The sequence below is a fragment of the Taudactylus pleione genome, unplaced genomic scaffold (genome assembly GCF_031769625.1).
Source record: "Taudactylus pleione unplaced genomic scaffold, aTauple2 ptg000245l, whole genome shotgun sequence".
Taxonomy (NCBI): Eukaryota; Metazoa; Chordata; class Amphibia; order Anura; family Myobatrachidae; genus Taudactylus; species Taudactylus pleione.
In genome coordinates, this window is record NW_028284647.1 from 1589778 (window position 1) to 1612871 (window position 23094).

Sequence of the window (23094 nt, forward strand, 5' to 3'; positions counted from 1 at the left end):
GTTCCCCCCGGGAGCTCCTAACCTAACCCTCCCCCCCACGCGGCTGTCCGCGCCGACTTACCTTCAATAGGAATGCCGGGCGTCGGGCTCCCGACGCAGAAAAAATTACGCCTGTCATTAGACCCTGTCATTAGCTTCTAGGGGCTGCACCAGCTGCAGCCCCTAGAAGCCACCTCCCCCTGAGGCTGTCCTCTGTGTGACTGGCAGGTATCTCTTCCAATTGGAAGCCACTGCCAGTCTCAGTGTAGCCAGTGCAGTCACGGACCGCAACTGGCTCTCTGAGGTGATGGATTTTACTGGGGTAGGGGGCTGCACAGCACAGCCCCTAAATAAAATCTGCCAGTGGGTAGGAGATATGTTTTGCCGTGGCAGGTTACAATTTATTTTTTAATAGACCTGCAGTGGCAGATTATGTATTTTACCTTTAGGGACAAATTATTGCTTTGTATTTTATTGTTTTTAACTAATCCAATGTTTTGCTAAACTTGTTACAAAACAATACATACTTAATTCAGAATGGATGAGTGGTATCTCCTGCAGCGAGGACTCCTTTCCTCACGGCAGCAGTGAGACTACACAAGCCAACTCTCATATGTGAGATAGCAGAACTATTTAAAATGTGAAAAAACTTGTAGGATCGATTGGAGAAACCACTCATCTATCCAAAAACAAACAAACACTTAAGCGGCCCATACACGGGACAATTTTTCACCCGATATGCACGAATTCCGATCGATCGCAACGACCAATCATGCATATTGTTTGTGTTTATGCATGATATATACAGCGGCGATGTGCGTCCCCGTCGTCGTACATCGCATCGTAGATCTTATGGAAAAACCATAAGATCTGCGATCCTGCATGCTGTATAAATAGGTAAACGAAGCATCTTGTAAGATGCATCGTATACCCTTTACAGCATGCTGCGATGCATCGGACAAAACTTGAAAACGTAACGAGTTGTCATATGTTTTCAAGTCGTCCCGTTAGGCAGGGGCAACAGGATTACCTGTGATTGCTTCGCCTTAACAATGGGAACTTAGGGCCTGATTCAGAGCCGCTCGTTCGTTCCGAGCAATGTTCGCACAACTGCGCATGCGTACGGCTCGTAATACGCATGCGCGAACCAGTCAGTGTGGTCGAAATTCATGTGCTCGCAAAATAGCGAATGCCTGATAATTTGAGTGACAGAATGAGGCGTTTGTGGGTGGTAACAGGGGAAGGTGCTTGAAAACGGGGAATGAAGATCCGAATGCAGGCGTGCCAAACGGTCAAAACGGGCGTTTTAAGGGTGTGCATAATTAACAAAGCAGCGTCATTGACCACGTCACTTGGTTGTTTCTTAGCCTGAACTGCTCGCATGATTGCGGTAGGAAAATCCAACCACAAGCACTGCGAGCAGTTCAGACACCTTTCGATGTACTCGATTAATCTAATAAATAGCGGAGATGACGTATGATGCGAGCGGCCAGGGGGGGCGTCTTTTGTCAAAATAGCGGCTGCAGGTTTTGTTCGCTCGTTCCAAGAGCGAGCACTTCACTTGGTTGTTTCTTAGCCTGAACTGCTCGCATGATTGCGGTAGGAAAATCCAACCACAAGCACTGCGAGCAGTTCAGACACCTTTCGATGTACTCGATTAATCTAATAAATAGCGGAGATGACGTATGATGCGAGCGGCCAGGGGGGCGTCTTTTGTCAAAATAGCGGCTGCAGGTTTTGTTCGCTCGTTCCAAGAGTGAGCACTTCATTTAAATAGCCAGCCCCTTTTTCAGAACGACCGTCCGCAAATAGCGTACGGCTCTGAATCAGGCCCTTATTTGCTTTTTTATGAAAGAGAAAATATCCTGTGATTTAACTTGACAGCGCCGCAAGTTTTTTATTTATTGTTGTGTATTTTCTGAGCCGGCCCTAGCCAAATAGGTGCCCTAGGCAAGATGATGGGTGGTTCCCCCTCCCGTGGGATCCTGAAAAGGGATGTGGCCCCATGAAAGGGGCGTGGTCTCACTGTGCTGTGGCTCCTTCCCCCATTGTGCTATGTTCCCAGCACTGATCACAGCACCCAACACCTCTCTCCTAGCACAGCACAGACCACAGCACCCCTATCCCAGCACAGATCACAGTACCCCTCTCCTAGCATAGCACAGATCACAGCACCCCTCACCCTGCACCCCTCTCCTAGCACAGCACAGATCACAGCACCCCTCACCCAGCACCCTTCTCCCAGCACAGATCACAGCAGCCCTCTCCTATCCCAGCACAGATCACAGCACCCAGAACCCCTCTCCTAGCACAGCACAGATCACAGCACCCTTCTCCCAGCACAGATCACAGCAGCCCTCTCCTATCCCAGCACAGATCACAGCACCCAGCACCCCTCTCCTAGCACAGCACAGATCACAGTACCCCTCACCCAGCACAGATCACAGCACCCCTCACCTAGCACCCCTCTCCTAGCACAGACCACAGCACCCCTCTCCTAGCACAGCACAGATCACAGCACCGCTCACCCAGCACAGCACAGATCACAACACCCCCCTCCCAGCACAGATCACAGCACCCCTCTCCTAGCACAGCACAGATCCCAGCACCCCTCTCCTAGCACAGCACAGATCACAGCACCCCTCACCCAGCACCCCTCTCCTAGCACAGCACAGATCACAGCACCCCTCACCCAGCACCCCTCTCCCAGCACAGATCACAGCACCCCTCTCCTAGCACAGCACAGATCACAGCACCCCTCACCCAGCACCCTTCTCCCAGCACAGATCATAGCAGCCCTCTCCTATCCTAGCACAGATCACAGCACCCAGCACCCCTCTCCTAGCACAGCACAGACCACAGCACCCCTATCCCAGCACAGATCACAGCACCCCTCTCCCAGCACAGATCACAGCACCCCTCTCCTAGCACAGACCACAGCACCCCTCTCCTAGCACAGCACAGATCACAGCACCCCTCACCCAGCACCCCTCTCCCAGCACCCCTCTCCCAGCACAGATCACAGCACCCCTCTCCCAGCACAGATCACAGCACCCCTCTCCTATCCCAGCACAGATCACAGCACCCCTCTCCCAGCACAGATCACAGCACCCCTCTCCTATCCCAGCACAGATCACAGCACCCAGCACCCCTCTCCTAGCACAGCACAGATCACAGCACCCCTCTCCTTGCACAGCACAGATCACAGCACCCCTCACCCAGCATTCCTCTCCCAGCACAGATCACAGCACCCCTCTCCTTGCACAGCACAGATCACAGCACCCCTCACCCAGCATTCCTCTCCCAGCACAGATCACAGCACCCCTCACCCAGCACAGATCACAGCACCCCTCTCCTAGCACAGATCACAGCACCCCTCTCCTAGCACAGCACTGACCACAGCACCCCTATTGCAGCATAGTACCCCTCTCCCAGCAGTGATCATTACAGCACCCCGGCCCTCACCCAGTTCCAGACTTACTGTACCTGATCGCAGCCTGCAGAGCCGCTCCACTCGAGGTACAGCAAGACGCGGGCGGTAGACCCGCTTTCTCCAGCTCAGGCTGGCAGGCCGCGTCCAAGTGCATGCTGCCCCAACGCTAACCACTAGCCACCGTCCAGGCGCTCCACCCCGCAAACCACCACCGGCTGTTCTGCCTCTGCCCACTCACTGTTTGCTGCTGAGCTCCGATCGTGGACACTCCGCAGCGGCCGTAGCAGCTGCCAGAGACACTGCAGGCAGCAAGTACCCGCGCCATGCCTGCCTTAAACCTCTGCCAGCCCTAGGGGAACTTGGATTCCCCTAGGCCAGGGATGGGGAACCTCAGGCCCTGGGGCTGTATAAGGCCCTCGGAATCATTTGGACTGGACCTCTTAGCGTTTTTCTGCTAGCCTCATCTGGCTAACAGGGTGCCCAGAATGTGATCCTCCAGCCAGAATCTATGCAGCAGTGCAGCTGTGCTGCCTAGAGAGTCCTTAGGATGCTTCAGATGGCCACACCGCTGCCCTTACAGCTCCCCGAGCATCCTCAGGATACTCCAGGCATTGCTGTAATCACTGGTGATTGTGGCCCCGCCCCTAGTGACATCATACGGAGAGGGGGCGTGGCCTGCACCAAGCCTGTGAATAATGTTATATATATCAAAATGGCCCTCGGCAGAAAAAAGGTTCCCCATCCCTGCCCTAGGCGTTGCTTAGTTTGTCTATGCCTAGGGCCGGCTCTGTGTATTTTACTTGTTGGTAGTAGTGGACTCCAATAACGTTACACCTCGGCAGCTATAAGTCAGTGCGCCAGCGCTTTTTCAGACCACCTTTCTTTACATTCAGAAAGGGAATTCTATTGTGGAAAGTGTTCTGTAGTTAGCAATCCACTATGTTCACAATGTATCAGGGAAGAATGTCCACTGTACAGCAAGTACGTCATTGATTTGTTTGCAAATATATATTGATATAAATGTATATATATGTGTCCGATAGAAGTTGCACTCATGTTCAATGTATGTATATTGTAGGGGTGCTTCCCAAATCACACAGCTATCCAGTACTGTGTGCACTTCATAAAATCGAAAAGAAGGGGCGCTCACCATGTTCCCCAGTCCAAAAATCCAATTCACTTTTTTCTTGGCTGGTGTAACAATTAGATGTATATGTAATGTCTTTCTAATGGTTCGCTATGGAACCGAAACGTCGATGGAATTGATAAGTATGTCTATTTGAAAGTTATTATTGCCGTGAATGCCTGTACCAAGATACCACTGTGATATGATTGTCTGGATGCGGATATTGGAAAGTGTCCTAATCGTTGGCTATTACATTGTTTTTTTGGGGAATGGTGAATGTGGTGAGTGTCCCTTCTTTTGGATTTTAAATAAATAAATAAATATATATATTCAACTCTGTGGGCAGGATGCAGCAATGCGGTCAGTCCCTGAAAATGTGGGTTTGGTGGCATTTCTAATATGTACTAAGCCCCGGAATGCTATGCTATACTATGCGATGCACTCTGGGGCTTGGTTGCTGTGGGCAACGCCATCTTCCTGAAGGCGTTACCCATGGAAGCCTATGGGTTTCTCTCTGCTGAGTGCTCATAGAGGGATCCAATCGGATCCCTCCCAGCACCCCCGCTGCACCCACCTCCTTCTGCGCATAGACCCGGAAGTTCCCCCACCGCAAAGGGCTGCTCTTACCGACAGAGCGGGGTCCTTTGCAGGGATCGTCATGCATGCCGGCGTCACCAACGCCGGCATTCATGCGATGACCGACGGAATGCATCGCATGGCGAGTGCGATGTATCATGTATCCCATCCTGTGTAATTTATGCACAGACTTTTATCGACCATGGATTAGAGATAAGAGTAAAACAAAAATGTGTTGCTGATTTATGTATACTCAGTGCCTGATTCATCATGGGTCGCTATTGCGAAAGCGCATGCAGACGGCCGATTGTTGCGTACTGCGTATGCATCGCAGTGAGCATGCTCAAAGTCACCACTGCGATCGCACTGCGATCCCGGAGACCACGAAGAGCCATCGCAGAGTGATTGACAGGTAGTGAGCGATTGGGGCTGGTGACGGGGAGTGGTCGAAGAAACGCAGACGTGCCAATCCATTTGAACGCTGTTGCATGGGCGCACATAAATTAGCCATTGCGATAGCATACTCAGTTTGTGTACTTGCTGCGTGCAAAGAGGCTAGCAATTTCTAAGTGAGGTCAGGGCTGCTGTCACTCTGCCTGAGGGACTGATGGTACTCGATGTTACCGATGTTTATGAAGGTTTGTAAAGTATTACGGATGTGTGATAGCAGTAGGGGGAGGCAGTGGGTGTCTCTATGCTGGCAGTGTGGCGGCATTGCGATTGCATCCATTAGCATATTTACACAGCAGACCTGTGCATGCTCTTTCAGGATTATGGAGCTGCGATAGCAATAGCCATCCATGATGAATCAGCGCCCTCTGCCCGGTAAATACTGAGAAATATAAACAACTTAATTTTCTTATGTTTCTTTTCAGGCCAGCCCTGCACCAATAATTGTGAACACAGATACCTTGGATACTATCCCTTATGTCAGCTATACTCCATTCCATGAAAACACGGTAAGATATGTGAATTAATACAAATTATGTTTTCATATATGCTAACAAAAACATAACTGGTTAAGCATACTTATCAAATATGTCTATTTATAAAAATGAAAGCATCAATCCATGTAAAAAATTAGGTGTTTTATTTTAATCCTGACATTTATTTATACTTTCCTACTCTCCCAGAGAGGCCGGGAGGAGCACCCAAGATTTGGGAGCCTGTCGGTTGTTACAGGAAAGCAGGCAAGTATGGGTAACTTTCAGGATTTAAAAAAATCCTCATTTTTAGCTAGTCTCCCAGAGGCTGCAGTGTGTACCGTGGTGTCCGCCTTGTGCCGCCCATTTAACAAGTAAAGTGGGCAGTCAGGGCGGGCTGTAACGCATTTTGCTCTGTATGGCTTCATTGTGGCCACGCCCCCCGATTTACAATGCCAGTAAGATCGGCATTGTAAAGCAGGGGGCAGGGCCATAATGAAACAATCACGCCATCACGCTACCGCACCACCCCCTTTGCTGTGCCACGCTCCCCGCACGCCCCTGCTGTGCCGACATGGTTGCGCCCTCCCGGAGAGGACAGCCATAAAGTCGGCAACTATGCATTTACCTTTTTTTCTTCAACCTGCTATTAATGATTTATAATTCTGTTTAATGTCATTGGTTACAATAGCAACACTAAAATCACATGGAACATGATATACTGTAGTGATCAGAGAGGCTTTGGAATGCCCCTCTGAGCTCTCTGTACTCTGCACTGTGACATCTTCCCCACCTTCCCCCCGATCACATGATGAGAGCTGTGAGCCTGTTTCTGTGTAGCAGACTGGCTGTATCTGTGTCTGGCAGCCAGACAAAGGGGCTGATTCTAATTTGGGAGCAAAGCACAACAGTAAATACATTTTCACCTGGGTAAAGCCATGCTGCACTGCAGGTGGGGCAGAAGTAAGATGTGCAGAGAGAATTAGATGTGGGACAGGTGTGTCCAAACTCATATCTAAATTGCAGCGTAAGAATAAAGCTGTCCAGCATTTAGGAGCTACATGTAAAAGTGGACAGTATTTGCCTGGCATTTAAAATAATAAATGGATTTGCTCCCCTTTCAGTGCAACATGGTTTGTTCCAGATACTGTACACAGTTACGTGCTTTTTGCTCACATTATGTTTATAGGCTGAACAGTAAAGTTCCAGCATAAGAGGGAATAAGAGAGGCTGCCATCGGTGACTGCACTGACAAATCCAATGTCACAAACACCCAGCGGTGCCAGGAGTATGGAGGGCATGCCTTGGTACCCTTTACCACCACCATTACACTCTGCCAGTGCTGGGCTAGCCTTTTAAAAGTGACAGCGTTGGGATTTCACCGGACAATCACCCTACCACTGCAGTCCCCTGGTTTCTCCCCTTATGCCCCAGACCGACACTGACTGCAGGACTTTATTTTGTTAATTGATCGTGGATTGCAGCCAACATACTGGAAATGTTCTTGTTTACAGTAGTTGACTGGCTATTAGTTTTACATTGAATGCAATCTGCCAATAACATGGTTTCAGTATGAGCCCTGAATAATTGATAACCTGGCTGTGATTCTAGCACCGCTAATGGGTGTTTGCTCTCTCTCCCATCGGAGACAGAAAATAAGTGAATCTTCTGCCCAGAACTTTACTTTTACTTGCTCAAACATTGTAAGAACTACAAACAGGCCGTCAGCGAGATTAGCTACAGTCACCAATTAGATTTCAAATTAAGTTAATGAGCATTGTAAATGTAAATGGCTGCATACCCCATTTACAGCTGAATGACTCGGAGATGTAATAGGGCATTAGGAATTAATGTTCTTTCTTTTATTACCGTGCAAAACTGTTCTTTCCCCAAGTTCTGTCAGAATGCAGAAAGTTTAGATTGCGGAGTAGCCAATAAGGGCGTGACAATATATCCAGGAGCGGGGAGGGTACAAATGACCCAGGCGGGCGTTTCCCGGAAGGCTCAGTCAGGCCCCACCATCTGTGCTCAGCCGCTGCAGTAAGCATTGAGGGCCCTGGTATTTACAAAGGGCATTGCCATGCCCAAACATACTTGGCCACGCCTCCATAAAAATGTCAGGGTCAGAAACCTGGACTGGCCCACAGGGGAACAGGGGAAATCCCCGGTGGGCCCCACTGCCTGAGGGCCCACCCTCTGTTTTAGGGGTCTGTTCCAGACTGTGCATATGTAACATTATACTACTCAGGATTATGGTGTATTCACTACAATGCATTGGAGTTATTAATCTGGTACATTATCATGCATGCACTATCATTATTTACTATATATATTTATAAAGGGACCCAGACCATGCACCCTCTACTGGTTGGCCAAACCTCTGTGGAGGCTGGCCACACCTCTTAAGCATGGGCCCCTACCACTGCATTCCCCCGGTGGGCCCTCCTTGCCCCAGTCCGACACTGGTCAAAAATATATCATGGCGGCTGCAATAGACATAGCAGCCCATGGCCCCATGCAGATACAGAATCATGGACCCAGAGGCAGAAGGGTTCTGGTGAGAACCAGACCCTTAATGCTGAAGGCATGTGGGTACCATGTGACCCCTTTGCTTATAGTTGCACCCCTGGAATCCTGGTATACAGGTTACAGATTTTCAGCCCAATCTTATTCTAGCTCCTGCACCTAATGACATACAGTATATCTTGTACTGAATACCTCTATGTAACAATTAATCCCATTATTCATATTCAAAAGACATGCATCCAGCAGCAGATGCCACATAAATTCAGCCGACTTCGCCATTGTTTATATTTTAATTTATATGTAATTACTTTAGAGTCACCTTTAATTAGTCAGAGTTTCACGGTCATGGAAACGGCTTTGCTTTTGTTATACGGTGCAGATACATAATTGTTCACACTGTAATAACGATTTGCATAAGACAGCCTGCTCACGTCCCACGCCATCGCATCGGACGCTGCGGAGTGACCGGTATATTTGATTGCATTGCTATCACGCTAGGCGCTCCAATGGCCTCGCTTGTCAGTGCGCATGAGTATGCGATTCATGAAGATTGTGCTATGATAAGTCAGTATCAGCTCCTAAGACTGGACTGTGGGGTCTAGGTATCAAGCTATGAAAAGGGTGGAGAAGTGGACCAGTGGAGAAGTTGCCTATAGCAACCAATCAGCTCCTACCTATTATTTTATAGACTGTACTTGATCAATGCTACTTCAAAGCGGTTTGGTTGCTATGGGCAACTTCTCCACTGGTTCACTTCTCCAAGCTTTTCATGGCTTGATAGTTACATAAACCCCACAGTCTCTAATAATGTAATGCATGGTGGGAGGCAGTGGCGTAACTAGGGCAGGGCGAGCGGGACATGTGCCTTGGGCGCCATGGAACCGGTGGCATGGGGGGGGGGGGGGTTTGGGGGGGGCGCGCAGCCGGCCACGGTATCGGCCCGCCCTAGTTACCCAGTGTAGTGCCGGCCACAGTGTGTGCGGTCAGCGCTACACATTTACACAGGACCGGCACTAGGCTTTCCAGCGCCGGTCCTGTGTTGCACAGCCGAGCCCCTTCCCTCCCCCTGAGCGCTTGCCCAATAGCGCCAGGAGGAGGGCGGCAGGCGGGCTCATGCTGTGCATAACGCACACATCGCCGCCAGCGCTGGCGGAGATGTGTGTGTTAATCAGCAGCCAATGAGAGCCAGATAGACTCTCATTGGCTGCTGCAGCGCCCACTGCAAGAGCCGGCTCCTGCAGTGGGTAATGGGAGAGATGTCATGACATCTCTCCCATAATGCAGAGCGCGCCAGCCCTGGAGGGCTGACATGCAGACGTCGCGGTGGCAGGAGCGTGGATGCAGGTAAGTTTTATTTTTATTTTATTTTTTTGCTATTACTGGGGGCACTATATAAAGTGCATTGCATAAGGGGGGGTCTACTACTGGAGGCACTATATAAGGGGCACTGCATAAGGGGGGTCTACTACTGGGGGCACTATATAAGGGGCTTACTAATGGAGGCAAAAGGGACACTGCACTGGGGGCACTACATAGGGAGGACCACTACAAGGGCCACTGGATAGTGGGGACCACTACTGGGGTGCTGCATAAAGGGGATTAGTACTGGGGACACTGTATAAGGGGCACAACTGGGGGCCTGCGTAAGGGGGACCACTACTGGGGACATTGGATACTGGGGGTACTGTACAAGGGGCACTACTGTGGGCCTGCATAAGAGGGACCAGTACTAGGGGCACTGCATAGGGCGGACTGTTTAAGGGGCACTACAGGGGTTAAGGTGCATATGGAAAGGAGTTAAGAGTGACGAAAAAGGGCTATATGTGTCCTGTTGACACGCCCCATTGTTAAGTGATCATGCCGCTTGTGACCACGGCCATTTTTTTTGCTTCGTCGTGCACATACGGGAGGGGGAGGGGTTCCATTTTAACATTTGCCCTCGGCTCCAAATACCCTAGTTACGCCACTGATGGGAGGACATATTGAAGTAATGAAAATTAATGAGAGGAGGATACAGGTGCTCCTCTCAGTGCTCCTTATGCTGAGATACTGCTCAGGCTCCATAATGCTCCTTTAAGGAGGCATCATTCCCGAACCAAGATGGCTGACGTTCGGTCTTCTGCACATACCCGACACCATCTTGTCACTGGGAATGAGTGCCATAGTGAGACACAGACATGTCCATATAGCTCTGCGATATCCTGCATTAGATGCCCGCTGGCACCTTTCATACAAGCACTGCTACCCACATACTGTACAGTCACCGGCTGTGACCTCTATGCTCCGCACAAGCTCCGCTCCATGAGTCTGTATGTGTATAACTGTGAGTACGGCTGTACTGTGACATGATTACTGCCTAACCCCACTGGTTATGTACTGGGCTTGTCCGTGACTTTGGGGGATGCACTGGTGTACAGTACTATTACTCTGCTATTGCCATCACCAATATTACACACACGTTCAACACCTTATATATACACATCTTTGTTCTATGGTGCTATTGCTTCCAGCTGTGCCACATGTACAATAACAAGCGGTGCCCCATCCTCTGTTACCATCTGTCCTCTATGTTCTGTATATAAGAAGTGACCTTTACACTATTATTATTATTATTATTATTGTCCTGCAATCCCTATCAGCCACACGGCATAGCTGGAGGAGATGGAGTGATCTGTTCTCCCAGGGGTCTATTTACTGAGAGCTCTCAGGGCTTTTTTTACAGGAAGCAGAGTCCAGTTTCTTCCTATGGAAGGAAGTGGGGATTTTTAGAAGTGGAGATGTTGCCCATAGCAACCAATCAGATTCTACCATTATCTTCTAGAAGGTGCTAGATAAATGATAAGTAGAATCTCTTTGGCTGCTATGGGCAACATCTCCACTTCTGTAAATCTGCACTTTAGGAAATATACCCCTGGATCTCCTTTCCATAAGAAGGAACAGGACTCTGCTTCCTGCAATCAAGCCCTGGAAGCTCTCAGTTTTCGAAACTTGATGAATGGATGATGTGAGACTCCGGGACAGCAATGCTGAACGTTTACACCATGCAGAATCTACTGTTTCCACATGTATAAAAGACCCATTTACCTTGATGAATAGGCCCCTTAAGCATACAAGCTTCATCATTGCCCAACAATAATTCATGATAAATAACCATTAGTATGCCCAGCAGTAGTAGAATGGTAAGTAATGTGCCCAGTAGACGTTATGGGCCCTGAGATACTGTATGCCAAGCATAATTTCCAGTCAAAATTCCACATTAGTTCTATTTACTTACACTTAAAGTCCAGAGAAGCGTCTCATGATTAGATTGTACCGCGATCATTGTTAGACTGGAGAGGATAATGTACGCCGAGATAAACAGTTTTATTATTGTTTTCTTTCCAGATCAATGGGTCAGAAATTGAATATGAATTTGAAGAAATTACATTGGAGCGGGTAAGTCGCATATTTAGTGTTTTGTTGTTTTTGTCTTATGGTTATGAAATATACAGTACTTATTATTATTATTTTTAGTACTTAGGGTTATTTTTTTTTATTTTTTTTATTGCTTAAAGGTGCAAATAAACACTAAAAACATTAACCAGTCATATATTTGCTGATTGTTTGCTAAATGTTATAGACTATAGGTGATAGGATGAGCTGAACATCAGAATCTATAGCAGCGCCATCTGCGGTGGTGACGCCCCCCAAGTACCCGGCCCCTATTTTTCTGCTGCCCTGGAAATAGTGCATATTTGTTCCTGTTTTGAAAGCTATTCCGTGTCTGCCCCCGTTCCTGTACTGTACACTGATAAAGGTGTCATTTGCTGTTAAATTCCATTACTGAATTCCTCTGCCATTGAAAATCGATCACTTGACTTGGGGCCTGATTCAGCAGCAAAAGCTAATGCCATCGCAGGTGCAATTTTGCAGGGAACGCAGCTGCGAAAATATGATAATGCCTGCCAAAGCACAGCCGGCATAATGACGCCCACTGCTGCCTTCTCACATGCGTACGACGTCACCTGCATAAACATCGGTACCATCGACCAACATCGGCCAGTCATGCACAAGTGCAGCAGGTTCTATCCAACTGCATGTCTCTTTGCACGTAGTGCGCTCTCAAGCTGCGTAGGCAATGGCGGTGGCTAATTTATCCACGGCCAAGCAACGGCGTTCAAATGGACAGACACGCCTGCGTTTTTCCAACCACTCCCCCGTCACCACCCCCAAACGCTCACAGTCTGTCACTCACTCTGCGACGGCTTGCTCTGTGTGTCCGTAATCGCAGTGCGATCTCAGCGCACGTGCAGTGCGGCTTATACGCATGCGGGATGGCAAACAAATCGCACGATCTGCAGTCGTAGTTGCTCTAGCGATCGATGCGGAATCAGGCTCTTGGTCCCTTATATAGACTCATCAATTGCATTGGACTTGTTTCGCCATCACCATTGTCTTCAACCAGTAACTGGGCTTTATACGAATCTTTGTCAGGCTGAATAATAGGGACCAGGGGCCGTAACTAGGGTAGTGTGATGCCATGGCACAGGGCATCGCAGGGCAGGGGGCGCTGTTTGGGCCTGTCAATGTTCCTGTTTATTACCATTCTCACCAGTGGCGTAACTATAAATTTTGCTCCCCCATGCCAAAAATGTTTCAGACGCCCCCCCCCCCCCCCAAAGATCAAACACACCCAAAGACGACAATGACGTGCCTTACACATTATGACACACTAAGTAATGCAACTTATAACACAGTGTGCCACACCGGAATGCCCCTTACAACACATTATGCCACACAGCAATGCCCATTACACATGCCACACAATAATGCTACGTATAACACATAATGACATACAGTAATGCCCTTATAGCAAATTTATGCCACGCTGTAATGCCCCTATTTCACATTATGCCACACTGTAATGCCACATACAACACATTATGCCACACAGTAATGCCACATACAACACATTATGTCACATAGTAATGCCCCTTACACATTATCCCACACAGTAATGCCCCTAATAGCAAATTGTGCACACAGTAATGCCAAATACACATTATGCCAAACAGTAATGCCCATTACAATCCCACCCTGACAGATCTACTTCACCAACCCTCCTCTCTGCTCCTGCCAGTCTGTCACCTCAGCTCAAGACAGGTTGCACAGTTTTTATGTCCGTGTAGAACCAGATTATTGGGAACATAGTTTATAACCTGTAAACTGTGTGTATCAAGTTAGTGCCCCTTATACAGTGCCCCCTGTAGTTGTGCCCCAAAATGCAATGCCCCCTATACTAGTGCCCCCCATGCAATGCCCCCTGTAATAGTGCCCCTTATGCAATGCTCCCTGTAGTAGTGCCCATTATGCAGGGCCCCCTGTAGTAGTGCCCCATATGCAATGCCCCCTGTAATAGTGCCCCTTATGCAATGCCCCCTGTAGTAGTGCCCATTATGCAGGGCCCTCTGTAATTTTGCCCATTAAAGTAGTGCCCCCTGTAGTTGTGCCCATATGTAGTGCCCCCTGTAGTTGTGCCCCTTCAAGTAGTGCCCCCTGTAGTTGTGCCCCTTCTAATAGTGCCCCCTGTAGTTGTGCCCCTTTTAGTAGTGTCCCCTGTAGATGTGCCCCTCCTAATAGTGCCCCCTGTAGATGAGCCCCTTTTAGTAGTTCCCTCTGTAGTTGTGCCCCTTTTAGTAGTGGCCCCTGTAGTTGTGCCCCTCCTAGTAGTGCCCCCTGTAGTTTTGCCCCTTTTAGTAGTGCCCTCTGTAGTTGTGCCCCTTTTAGTGGTGCCCTCTGTAGTTGTGCCCCTGTAGTTGTGCCCCTTTTAGTAGTATAAAACACAATGTAGTCACCAGAGCGCACAAAGAACAAGGACATAGAGTTAGAATGATAAATGCTGCCACTATATACTCATATACAATGTGACAAAAACTTCAACAAAAAGTGTGTAGTAAGAGTCTCTGTGGACTATCTCCGTAGTCACAATAGGAGGCATGCTTCGTTATGTTCAGGATACTTTTTTCATGAAGGTCTCCTTAATCCCATGTCACTCACGTGCACATAAAAGAAAGGAAAAGAAAGGGACCTTCCTGGTGTATTACCATTTATTAAAGTAAGACATGTAAATACAAGACATATAAAATCCACCGTATTTTGATAAAAATCAAGGCATACCGGAAAGTGGGGGTGTAGACAAAGTACACCAAAAGCGCTATAGGGGTCCTTCCTGAGGAACAGGAACAGGGGGTCCCAAAACGATCTGCAGTGTCTTTGAAAAGAGCTTCACTTCCTGGATCAGACCTTGAACTGGAACACCAACGCGTTTCAACTATAATTTTAGTCTTTTTCAAGTCTTTTTCCACACCTTGAAAAAGACTAAAATTATAGTTGAAACGCGTTGGTCCCTTTCTTTTCCTTTCTTTTATGTGCACGTGAGTGACATGGGATTAAGGAGACCTTCATGAAAAAAGTATCCTGAACATAACGAAGCAACCCTCCTATTGTGACTACGGAGATAGTCCACAGAGACTCTTACTACACACTTTTTGTTGAAGTTTTTGTCACATTGTATATGAGTATATAGTGGCAGCATTTATCATTCCAACTCTATGTCCTTGTTCTTTGTGCGCTCTGGTGACTACATTGTGTTTTATATATCTCTTTTGGGGTAATTTTAGGGATTACCTTTTGCCATCAGCAGCTGCCTACTGTGAAGCGCAGATCCATATATTTGTATTGTCCCCTTTTAGTAGTGCCTGCTGTAGTTGTGTCCCTCAAGTGTTGCCCCCTGTAGTTGTGGCCTCCCCAAACCTCCCCCCCCTACTTACCTGACTCCGCGCGCTGTCATCTGGGCTGTCTTTCCTGCTGCCACGCTGACTGGATCTAAATAGATCCAGCAGACGCGGCCGCGCAGGTTCCCCAGGTCGCGGGTGACATCATGACGTCACCCGCGCACTGCATTACTGGGAACGCTGGGCTCTGAAGTGATCGGAGGCTTCCTTAGCCTCCGATCACTTCAGAGGCCAGCGCTCACAGTTGCAGTGGCGCAACCACTGCCCCCGTCGCCCCCAAGCTACCCGGCACCTCCAAGCCACCGCGGGGGCTGCGGGGGCAGTAGTTATGCCACTGGTTCTCACTTGTAGCTTCCTCTTCTTTTATCCCCTGCATCTCCTGGCCTCTCCTATCTCTTAAGAACAAAACAAAATACCCGCACAGATTCTCAATTCAAATTAATCCTTCCCTGATATTTAAATATAATTCCAATTTTGGTAATGGGGAGGTGCACCCAGGAATAATAAATGTAATCAAACAAGAAAAAGAGGAAGAATATTCCTACACGGGGCACTCATGGATATTGATATGAATATTCAGACAGTAATTATTACAGTAAATTGGAAATGATGATAAATTTAAAATATAACTTTTAATATAAAATCTAATATATAGCTAGCGAAATATATTTACAAAAACCACACAAAATATAAAATGAAATATACTATTAATCTCCAATTTCCAATGTTGTCACTATTCTCACCTCAATGGTGTATATATCATTCCAAAGATGATATACGTTAATATATATGCTGACCTCATAAAGGGTCCTCTATTCAGGCCAAATATTATAAACGTATGATACTAACATCATCTGTTGGTTAGAATGACTGTGTAAATTAAACCCAATAGATATAAACTGGGAGTGGGTTGATTCAATATAGAATAGTGTTTATAATTATTCCACCAGATCAATTGTAATATCAATCCTAATGTAGATATATTCAGTAACACTATATATTGTTATTATATGTCAATCAAATGTGGTTACTGAACCACTCAATCCTTCAATCCCATGCTATAGTCTGGGCTATTACTCCTCCCCATAAACAATTCCCCTATACAATTAACAGGGATTTCAATTGCGACACTATATATCCATGATATGTAATTGATCATTCACTCATTGTAAACGTACTTAATTTAATATATTAATATCCTTGTAACATTACTAATGTGACCAAATGGATAGGCTTATGTGGCTATATCGATTTTATTCAACCCCTTGGGCTCTATTTACTACAATCCGCATTGGTAATGCGGATTGTAGTGTGATATTACCGAGTGAATTCGCATTGCGAATTCAGGCAATATCACAGGGATTTACTACAAATCCCTTGCAGGGACAGAGCTTGCGATAAAGCTCTGTCCCTGCTAATCCCCTTCGGAGCCTTATCACGGTATTTTCGCAAAAAATACAGTGATTAAGTGCCCGCGCATGCGCCAACCGTTAGCCGCAGCTACCCCCCCTCTGGCGCTAAGCCCCGCTCCCGGCGCTAAGCCCCGCCCCCCGCGATCGCAGACCCCCCGCGACCCCCCCCCCTCCCTCCCTTACACTTACCTGCATGCTCCAGGTGATGTCTTCCATTCCTCCGATCACCTGATGACCGGGCAGCAGTGCACTGTGGGAGACCAGTTGACTGGAGGGGAGTCATCACCGGAGCCCCGATCACCGGTCCCTGGAGTCAGATAAGTACATTTTTTTTTAACTATTTTTTTTTTCTTTTTTTTTACAGTAATCAGCTTGCGGTCTGTTTAGACCACACAGCTGATTACAGGGACCGACTCCCGGCTCTGCTCTCCCCGTTAGAGCAGGGCAGGAGGCCGGTAACCGGGGGAGACCCTGGATAACGCCACCTCCAGGTGGCGTTATTATCACAGGGCTTTCCCCGGTATTTTTTTCACATTTATTTTTAGTAACTCTGGTCGGATCACATTTCCCATTACAGTTATGGGAAATGCGATCTGCTTTACTAAAAATAAGTGATACTTAGGGGTTGGAGTAGAATTTTACTAATTCTACTCCAATTGCCCTGTAATAACTACAGGCGATACTAAAATAATGTGAAAAGGGTGTGAAAACACCCTTTTTCACATTATTTTAGTAAAAATAATGTTAATAAATAGAGCCCATAGTGTCTTGACTCTGTAATCCCTTGACCACCCTTGTACAATGTTGCCAAATGTTGCAATCATGTATCATAGCGCTAGATTAACCTAATAGTAATCCTAGTCAGCGTTGTTGATGGTCAAAAGAACTATTGGGGGAGGTTGATGTATACAGCTCAGCCCAGCGTTAGAATCTCATTTAAAAGGAGTGAGACCTATGCATTGTGGCAGCGTGTACCGCGTGCCGCATGCCTCTGTCCAGCGCTCAAACTCCAATTATGTCGGTACCCATACACAGACAAACATATCAACATAGAGACAAACATTAAAATGTATATTGCAGCAGCGTGTGCCATGTGTCATCTGACGCGCGTTTCGCTTAGTTGCTTAGTCACAGAGTCAATTACATTGGTAATGTTACAAGGATATTAATATATTAAATTAAGTACGTTTACAATGAGTGAATGATCAATTGCATATCATGGCTATATAGTGTCGCAATTGAAATCCCTATTAATTGTATAGGGGAATTGTTTATGGGGAGGAGTAATAGCCTAGACGATAGCATGGGATTGAAGCAGTGGCGTAAATCATCCCAGGTGCCCGGAGGCAAGATAAATGTTGGTGCCCACCCCCCCCAACTAAAATGTACCACCCCCCAGCACCTATGCCAGCCCCAGCTGCCGCTGCCCCCCTTATGCAGTTCCTTTTATATAATGCCCAGAGCAGTGGTCCGCCTATGTAGTGCTCCCCAGTAATGGTCCCCCTATGCAGTACATCCAGTAGTGAGCCCCCGGTAGTTGCCCCCAGTAGTGAGGCCCCTTGTAGTTGCCCCCAGTAGTGAGGCCCCTGTAGTTGCCCCCAGTTGTGAGGCCCCTGTAGTTGCCCCCAGTAGTGAGGCCCCAGTAGTGAGCACCCTGTAGTTGCTCCTGTAGTTGCCCCCAGTAGTGAGGCCCCTGTAGTTACCCCCAGTAGTGAGCCCCTGTAGTTGCCCCCAGTAGTGAGCCCCTGTAGTTGCCCCCAGTAGCAGGCCTCTGTAGTTGCCCCCAGTAGTGAGCCCCTGTCGTTGCTCCCAGTAGTAGGCCCCTGTAGTTGCCCCCAGTAGTAGGCCCCTGTAGTTGCACCCAGTAGCAGGCCCCTGTAGTTGCCCCCAGTAGCAGGCCCCTGTAGTTGCCCCCAGTAGTGAGCCCCTGTAGTTGCCCCCAGTAGCAGGCCCCTGTAGTTGCCCCCAGTAGTGAGCCCCTGTAGTTGCCCCCAGTAGTAGGCCCCTGTAGTTGCCCCCAGTAGTAGGCCCCTGTAGTTGCACCCAGTAGCAGGCCCCTGTAGTTGCCCCCAGTAGTGAGCCCCAGCAGTTGCCCCCAGTAGTGAGCCCCTGTAGTTGCCCCCAGTAGTAGGCCCCTGTAGTTGCCCCCAGTAGTAGGCCCCAGTAGCAGGCCCCTGTAGTTGCCCCCAGTAGTGAGCCCCTGTAGTTGCCCCCAGTAGTAGGCCCCTGTAGTTGCCCCCAGTAGTGAGCCCCTGTAGTTGCCCCCAGTAGTAGGCCCCTGTAGTTGCCCCCAGTAGTGATGGCCCCCACCGCGTGCACACACACACACACAAAAAACAACACTTACCTTTATCCCCGCTCCAGTGCTTCTGCCGTTCATCCCCGGCGTCCGCTCCTCGGCACTATGGGAGTGATGTTATGACGTCACTCCCATAGTACACTGCGGGACCCGGAAGACGGAGGGAGCTCCGTCCTCCGGCTACCGCCAGGAGGATAGGAGCCGGGCGCCCGCTGGTAACACACTCAGCGGGTGCCCGGGAAATGGAGGGTGCAAGGGTTCCAACGGAACCCCTTGCACCCTCCGTAGTTGCGCCAATGGAGGTGCTCCTTCTCCATGCAGCTCCCGGGGACAATGGAGCCAGGTGCCCCCTTCAGGGCTGACGCCCGGCGGCAAATGACTCCATTGTCTCCGGGAGTTCTGCCACTGGATTGAAGGATTGAGTGGTTCAGTAACCACATTTGATCGACATATAATAACAATATATAGTGTTACTGAATATATCTACATTACAATTGACATTACAATTGATCTGGTGGAATAATTATAAACAACACTATTCTATATTGAATCAACCCACTCCCAGTTTATATCTATTGGGTTTAATTTACACAGTCATTCTAACCAATAGATGATGTTAGTATCATACGTTTATAATATTTGGCCTGAATAGAGGACCCTTTATGAGGTCAGCATATATATTATCGTATATCATCTGTGGAATGATATATACACCATTGAGGTGAGAATAGTGACAACATTGGAAATTGGAGATTAATAGTATATATCATTTTATATTTTGTGTGGTTTTTGTAAATATATTTCACTAGCTATATTTTAGATTTTATATTAAAAGTTATATTTTAAATTTATCATCATTTCCTATTTACTGTAATAATTCCTGTCTGAATATTCATATCAATATCCATGAGTGCCCCGTGTAGGAATATTCTTCCTCTTTTTCTCTCCTATTTCTTCCCTGGCCCTTCCCCATGAGGCCACGGTCCTTTTTCAGGTGCACTATCTTTTGTCCCTATTTAAAAAAATTAGTAGGGGGGGTGCCAATGCTCTCTCTGGCACAGGGCACCAAAAAGCCTAGTTACGGCTCTGATAGGGACTGTCACTTGTTTTATAATTTGGGCACTTTCTTTTTTGACAATGGTCAGTATACGAAGTCTGTCTAAAAAGTTTGGTGAATGGTCTGATATATCTGTATGCAACGCTTGCAACAAGGTCGCTCATGCGCGCTGACATGCATGGACATGTCTGGACCTGCCCCCAGACGGGGTGTGCCCGAGGCTGCCATCGCACTGCCATTGCATTCATTTCAACAGAGTGTCCCAAGCAGTGTGCATCGAACAGCAATAGAGCAATGGGTCTCGTCTTCCACTGATTCCTTGCCACTGCGAAAGCGTGCAAACCAATCGTACACACATTCTCTACTCACAGCATCCTGACCGTACACTTTCACCAACATTTTGTGCATCTCCGTCGCCAGTTTACCCAATTTGCAGCAGAACTTAATATTGTGCCGTTGCTCCATTGCTGTTCCATGCACACTGCTTGGGACACTCTGTTGAAATGAATGCAATGGCAGTGCGGTGGCAGCGTCGGGCACACCCCGACTGAGGGCAGGTCCAGACATGTCCATGCATGTCAGCGCGCATGAGCGACCTTGTTGCAAGCGTTGCATACAGATCATACATGCCTACTCTCCCGGGAATCGCGGGAGGCTCCCGATTTTTCGGGTAACCCCCCGCGATCCCGGAAGAGTAGGCATATCTCCCGCATCCCGCCCACTTCCTAGTGAAGTGGGCAGGATGGGGAATTTTTACCTGAAATTATCGGGTCCGTCGGGAAGGGGCGGGGCTAAATTAGGCAAATCACGTCATTTAGCCCTGCCCCCTCCTCACGGACCCGCGAATCACGGGGGTTTCCTGTAAAGGGGGCGGGGCCTAATGCCATCTATCATCTGGGCCCCGCCCCCCGAAGAGGAGAGCAGCAGGTCCCCTCCTGCTGCTCCCGGAAAGCTGCCCAGCAATGTAGGTAAGTATGATACAGATATATCAGACCATTCACCAAACTTTTTAGACAGACCTTGTACACTATGGCAACTATCCCATATCCAATTGGGAAACCCGATATACTTCATATTTTATAACCAACACTTAAAAACAGAACCATTTAGTGCACCGTCTAACTTTAATAGGAATATTGAATAACTGACTGATACAGCTTTTGATATCAGAGCTCAAAGAGGTTCAGTGAAAAGTCTTATTTACATGATAGATTACTACATGACATTCTATAATGGGATTGTGGTTGTGGTGAATGTGGAGATTTATGACAGATGTACCAGTACCAGAAATTATGACCACGCACTTGGCATCGAGATTATAGCACAAATAACTAAAAGTATTAGCTCATCTCTAATGGCATCCATAAATATGGTTGTCTTTTGCTGTAATCTATCCAAACACATTACAAACACTTTAGCGTAATGTAACCTCCTCCTTGCTTACTGTATATAAGAACTACTCACTTCTGGAGAGCAAAGAAAATGTGAGACACGAAATTTCCCCTGAGACAGACACATAGGGGTATATTTACTAAGATGGGAGTTCTATTTAAGAAGTGATGTTGCCCATAGCAACCAATCAGATTGTACTTCTCATTTATCAAGCACCTTCTAGAAGATAATACCTGGAATCTGATTGGTTGCTATGGGCAACATCACTTCTTAATAGAACTCCCATCTTAGTAAATTTACCCCATAGAGCGTGATGCATCAATCACAAAAATGCTGCGAAACCTTTAACACATATGGCCCGCCATATGTATTAAAAAGGGTCCGCAGCAGAGATAGTATCTATGGGGCTGCAATGTGCTCATATGCAGCAAGCCCCTGTAGCAGGGGCGTTTTAAGAGAAGGTGGGGCCCGTCCGGGACCCCCTCCTCTCTCCCCGGTGGCCACCAGCTAACTGACAGCAGCAGGACACCGGGATGCTATGGGCAACATCTCCACTTCTAAAAACTCTCACTTTAGTAAATATACCCCTACCTCTCCTTCCCTGACCCTTCCCCCTCTCTCCTCACTCTTATCTCCAACTGACTCTCAGCTATTTCCTCTTGGATGTCCCAGGACTTTCTTGAAGTTACCATATCCAAGATTGAGCTGATCATCTTCCCACCCTCTTGAATAACCTCACCTCCCACAATTTCTTTATCACACTCCCAACTCCTCTAGCACGCAAATGCGCTGTCTTGGAGTTATACTTGACTCCTCTCCCTCTCCTTCAAAGCACACGTCCAGTACCTCTCACAGAGCCTCATTTATCAAAGTTTTATCATTCACAACGAGTGATAAAACTCGTTGCATAGGATAATGGTGCTCCAGCCAATCAGCTCCCAACTGTCATCCCCCAGTACCAGTTATCGTTGGTTAGTCACTGCTTGACTTGGTCCGGACGGTCAGCATTGCACCCACAACGCAGTTATACATCTTGGATCTGGTACGCAGGGCTTATGGGCCCCTCTTTTTAAAGACATTATTATACCATGCCCAATAGGCATTTGTTTGGCTTTATTTAGCCTTTTTAAGATTGATTTATATGTTTGTGTGTTTTAATAAATTCACCTGATCTTTTCAATATTACACTATTGTGCTTATCTCTCTTTTTACATATTGGGAACTCCCTGGTACATCGTCCCAAGAGAGAACAGGATAGGAAAGTAGCCTATTCATTTTAAATTTTTCGTATTGATTGACTTAGTTTAGCGCCACACGGTGGTCACACATGTTATTACTATTGTCACTTATTTTTGTTTAGGGGTTTAAGGTACCCTAGTGTCTCCACTGTTGGCAGCTTTACTTTTGATGCGCTGAGGTGTTGTATTAAACAAATTTTGATCACCTACCCAACTGTCATCTGTTTGAAAAATGACAGTTGGGAAGTGATTGGCTGGAGCACCATTTATTTATTTATTGTGAATGATAAAACTCATTGATAAATGCCGTTTCCAACTCAAAACTAATTCCAGGATTAGATCCTTTCTCACCGTGAAGGC

General features: G+C 47.5%; 1 protein-coding gene across 4 annotated transcripts in view; it reads left to right on the plus strand.

Annotated features, from left to right (window-relative positions):
* DLG2 (discs large MAGUK scaffold protein 2) overlaps window positions 1-23094 on the plus strand; it is a 1239761-nt gene that overhangs the window by 621361 nt on the left and 595306 nt on the right. For all 4 annotated transcript variants that reach the window (XM_088479798.1, XM_088479797.1, XM_088479799.1 and 1 more), the window contains 2 exons: window positions 5990-6073; window positions 11948-11998. In XM_088479798.1, coding sequence (XP_088335924.1) covers window positions 5990-6073; window positions 11948-11998 — 135 coding nt within the window. The remainder of the gene's footprint in view (window positions 1-5989; window positions 6074-11947; window positions 11999-23094) is intronic.